At 40.3% G+C, this 4,683-nt stretch overlaps 1 protein-coding gene across 1 annotated transcript in view; it reads right to left on the bottom strand.

The window, feature by feature from the left end:
• Window positions 1–476: 476 nt before the first annotated feature.
• Window positions 477–4,683, bottom strand: part of yjefn3 (YjeF N-terminal domain containing 3) — a 27,302-nt gene continuing 23,095 nt past the window's right edge. The window contains exons 5-6 of the mRNA XM_015391299.1: window positions 1,410–1,560; window positions 477–1,192 (exon numbers count right to left, since the gene is read on the bottom strand). Coding sequence (XP_015246785.1) covers window positions 996–1,192; window positions 1,410–1,560 — 348 coding nt within the window. The 3' untranslated portion in view covers window positions 477–995. The remainder of the gene's footprint in view (window positions 1,193–1,409; window positions 1,561–4,683) is intronic.

Raw genomic sequence — 4,683 nt, 5'->3', positions numbered from 1 at the left:
GAATTTCTCAGCAATAGAAAGGTACTGCACAACAGAAACACTAAAAGATGTGAATGATATTTAGATCAAAGTCATGCAGATTCATGACTGTGGTCTAAACCTATTTTTTATTTATATGTAGTCCTAACTAGGTAGCATTAAATACTGATAGGGGTCTTTCATTTCAGATTTTACATTTTGAAATTGAAAAAAAGTCACAAACCAAGTAGCTTTTTCCTCTTCCTCACAGTTATACACCACCTTATATCAGTCTGTAAAAAAGGAAGGCTAGAATACTATTTCCAGGAATTATTAAAGGTGTTGTATTAACATTGAACAAATTTTTATGTATACCTTGTCATTAAAAGTCAGATATTGTAACCATTTCTTTTTCTGCCACCGGTTTTGAGCAAAAATAAATACAGTGCAGCTTCATTTATAATTGTTATGGTGGTGAAAAAAAACAACAACACACAAGTGATTTTTACATTTCCTGAAACTGGACAGATTTTATTATTGGTCTACAAGAAATATCTGGAAAAACAGATCCATTAACTCAAAGATTGTAATATGTGTCTAAATTAATTTACAATCAAAAAAACAAAAATTTATCTATTTGAAATGCCAACATACACCACTTTATTTTAGCAGCACACTCAGGAAATGGGGTACAGAAGGTGTACATGAGAAAAAAAAAGCTTGGGTACTTAGAAAAAAAAGCAGTGACAGTAAGGATAGAAAACTTTTTCTTTTCTTTGCTGACTCTGGAGTTTAGAAAACAGTGTAGTGCTACAGCTTTCACGTGCCAACTGAGAAAAAAACGCTTCATACCATTTCCTAAACACACCACTCAAAGCCATGGGTCTAAGAATCATCGTTTTACAGTAGCTCAGCAACACATTCGGTTAAAGAGCATTTGGAATCTAGACAACCAAGATGTTTACATTAAATTACAGCAACCACCTATAAAATTCAACCAGTGGAAGAGCGGCTGCACCGCTGGGTGTTTCTGTGCGCTACAGTTCCAGGAGACAGTCCGTGCCAGCATAGTCTGGGATGTTAAGCTCATACTTTTTCTGAATGTCATAGGGCAGGAAGCGTCCAGCCAAGAAATGCTTTCCAGAGAAGTTTTGGGCACACTTCTTTGGTGCCATAAGCGAGATGAGAACTTCTGGGTTTATCCCATCCTGACTTGGTTCATCTGCATTCCAGCCTGGAAGAGAGAAAAGGGGAGATTTGTATGAATATTTTTCGACCGGTGCTGAAGTTGAACGAACTCAGACTAAACGGACTGCAGAGCAGTATTTATCCTCCATGGCTGACACCACACCTGGAAAGTTCCTTTCTGGAGGCCAGGGCTCCAGGGAAGGTGCTGTATAGCCTGTTTATCCTGCTCTGTCGCCCTAAAGTCAGATAGATTAAAAACTCACCTGAGGGCACATCCACACTGACAATTGGAATCTTGATCTGCTTCAGGGTGACCAAAATCCCAGAATATGGCTCCTTAATATTGGATGAGTCTGTCTCAAGGCCCAGCATGGCATCGATCACAATGTTGTAGGCATCATTTATAAGCTGCACCTGAACAAAGCAAAAAAAGAAGGTCTTAGTGCATCCAGAAACAGTGCATCCCAAACAGACCATTTAATATAGCCGCTAGATAGGATGTTTGTTTGAAATGAACACACATGCTCCTGCAGGAGAAGTAAGATATGATCATGGAGCCATATTCCATCACCTCTCAGAGACTTTTCCTATCACTGTATTTTCTTCACGTTTGTATTTGGATGCACGTGTGATTAAATAGCAGGCAATGATCAAAACTTGTTTTTAGAATTTAGAAAGTTTTTATCTAACAAGTTAGCAGATCCCCTTAGCTATGCTTTCCAGCTGAGATCACTTTACTGAGAAATGTTTCTATCAACGCAAATCGGATAGAACTCTTTTACCTGCTTCTTACTTCAAGCTGTAAGGTTTATGGAATCTGAGGTTTGACTCAGCCCAATTTGTTCACAATCTAAACTTTCATCTGTCCTGGTGGTTTCACTGTTTCCTTTAACTCCCTTTGTTATAAGTCCTGGTACATTTTATAACAGTGAGCTCTATGCTTCACACATGGTAACATTTCTCTGAGTTTAATTTCTCTCAGAAATGTCCTTGATAACGTTGTCCAGCGGATTTAACAATAAATGTTTTTCAGATTCATCGGCTCAAAATTCATTCCAAACTTTTCTTTTAACTTTCTTTTTGGCAAACAGTGTGGCCTTCGTCTTTTTTTCAGAGAAACCAAAGGCTTCTTCGTTGCGTACCTCCACTGAAAGTTGAATAATATCTTTCTGATTATATTTTTTACAGCCATGCATTTCCTCATTAACAGCAACAAGAACCAGCTGACAGCCAATAGTGATTTTTCATGTTCTTTAGGGATCTTGCAGTCTGCTCTCATGTACTGAGATGGCCAGATCTGAGCATGTTACCACTTGTTTTACATGGGCCCACTCAATTTTTATACAGTATACTGTTTAATTTAACATATCTGTAGATTACTTAAAAGACCACATCAGAGACATAAGCTGCCTTCTTCTTCCTGAAGGTGTCAGCAGTCAGGAGCAGCCTAAACAAATTAACCCTAATCAAATTAAAATGCTGGTACCAACATCACAGCTGGCCCTGATCTGGGCTCTCAAACCCTTTAGGGCCTTTCTTCAATTCTTTACATTTGGTTATTCAGGATGAGCATGAGTTAGTCCAAGCAACAGTCTTTGTTCTTTGATGGTTGTAGCAGCATACAACAGCTAAAGCCTAATGCTGTAAGTTTAATCTTTTCTTTGTGTGAAATTATTATAGATTCTGCCAAATGGTCTTGGGGCCCTGCACTGAATGCTGAATGCTCAGAGCCCCCTGCACTGAATGCTGAATGCTCAGAGCTCCCTGCACTGAATGCTGAATGCTCAGAGCCCTCTGCACTGACTGCTGAATGCTCATAGCCCCCTGCACTGAATGCTGAATGCTCCGAGCCCCCTGCACTGACTGCTGAATGCTCAGAGCTCCCTGCACTGACTGCTGAATGCTCAGAGCTCTCTGCACTGACTGCTGAATGCTCAGAGCTCCCTGCACTGANACTGACTGCTGAATGCTCAGAGCTCCCTGCACTGACTGCTGAATGCTCAGAGCTCTCTGCACTGACTGCTGAATGCTCAGAGCTCCCTGCACTGAATGCTGAATGCTCAGAGCTCCCTGCACTGAATGCTGAATGCTCAGAGCCCCCTGCACTGACTGCTGAATGCTCATAGCCCCCTGCACTAAATGCTGAATGCTCAGAGCCCCCTGCACTGACTGCTGAATGCTCATAGCCCCCTGCACTGACTGCTGAATGCTCAGAGCTCCCTGCACTGAATGCTGAATGCTCAGAGCCCCCTGCACTGACTGCTGAATGCTCATAGCCCCCTGCACTGAATGCTGAATGCTCAGAGCCCCCTGCATCGCATGCTGTTAGTGGTGATGAAGAGGGGAGCCAAGCCATATTCAGCTTAAGGTACCACACAAGCTTGAGCAAATCCAGATGAACGTCTAGTGTCCTCTCATGTCATATTTTTAAACAGTAGCGACTATTCAATATTTCCCCACTTTCCTTGATGAGTCCTTGGCTGGTCCCCTACAATTCCTTTTTAAACATCAACCTTTGTACTAAAATATTCTTTCTCTCATTTTTTGTGGACATTAAGATAAAGAAAAGTGTTATCTCCTCATCAGACATTGTAATTAAATGAGAGGGGGGAGTCAAGTAAAAAAAATATGCAGGGCCAGGAGAAGGCCAGTTGCTGGAAGTTGGAGTGGATTTGCTAGGAGTCGCAGGGAAGTGGGCTGCCATTTGGCTGGCATTGACTGGAAAGGGCCATTTTGAATGGCTGCTACTGTAAATCATGTTGTGGACATGAACATAAATCTCTATGCTGGTTGATTTCTTGCCATGATTCTTTTTTTTTATCTCTTTATCTATTTCTTTTGGTAGATATAAATCTCAATTTAAAAGTATCCAGTAAAACTCACAGGCCCTACATAGCCCCCCTATTATCCCAAATGAAACTGAAAAACATTTACTTTCAGTTTAGCATTGTGAGGCTTTAGCCAGTGGCTAAATAGTTTATCATAAAATTGCTGAGGGTAATGAGACAGTCAGGGTGAAGGAGGGGCATTCTTAAGTCTTATTTGTTTTAAGAGACACTTGGCAGCGACAAGTTTTCAAAAAACATTTTCAAAACATCTTCTTAATCTATGTGAGCAATCTAAAAGATCAGATATCAAAAGTGGAGATTTGTGTTGCAGGGATTTTTTACATAAAAAACCTTTATATTCACATGATGGCTTTAAAAGGAGGAGAAGCCTCAATCATCTTTAGTAGGGATGTGGAAAATGCTTCAAATCTAACCGGGAGGGATTTCTCCATGCTATAAGAGAGCAGCACCATCTTCTTCTAAAATAACCTAAAGTCTCAAATTATTTTAAAAAATGCGATATTAACCAGTCATCTACTTTAAAGAGACTTCAGAATAGGAACACTCATTGAATAAAGAGATGAGGATTTTTGGTAAACAGCAGTTAGAGGCTGTGCAATATAATTTCAGACTAATTTAAGGAAATAATTTAACAATTATCGGTCTCCGCCAAGTGACGTCAATTGTTTACCTCGGGCGCGGTACACTA

Source organism: Cyprinodon variegatus, unplaced genomic scaffold, assembly GCF_000732505.1.
Source record: "Cyprinodon variegatus isolate N-32 unplaced genomic scaffold, C_variegatus-1.0 Scaffold535, whole genome shotgun sequence".
Lineage (NCBI taxonomy): Eukaryota > Metazoa > Chordata > Actinopteri > Cyprinodontiformes > Cyprinodontidae > Cyprinodon > Cyprinodon variegatus.
The sequence above is the reverse complement of the archived record's forward strand: the minus strand, read 5'-3'. Positions and strand labels throughout refer to the sequence as shown.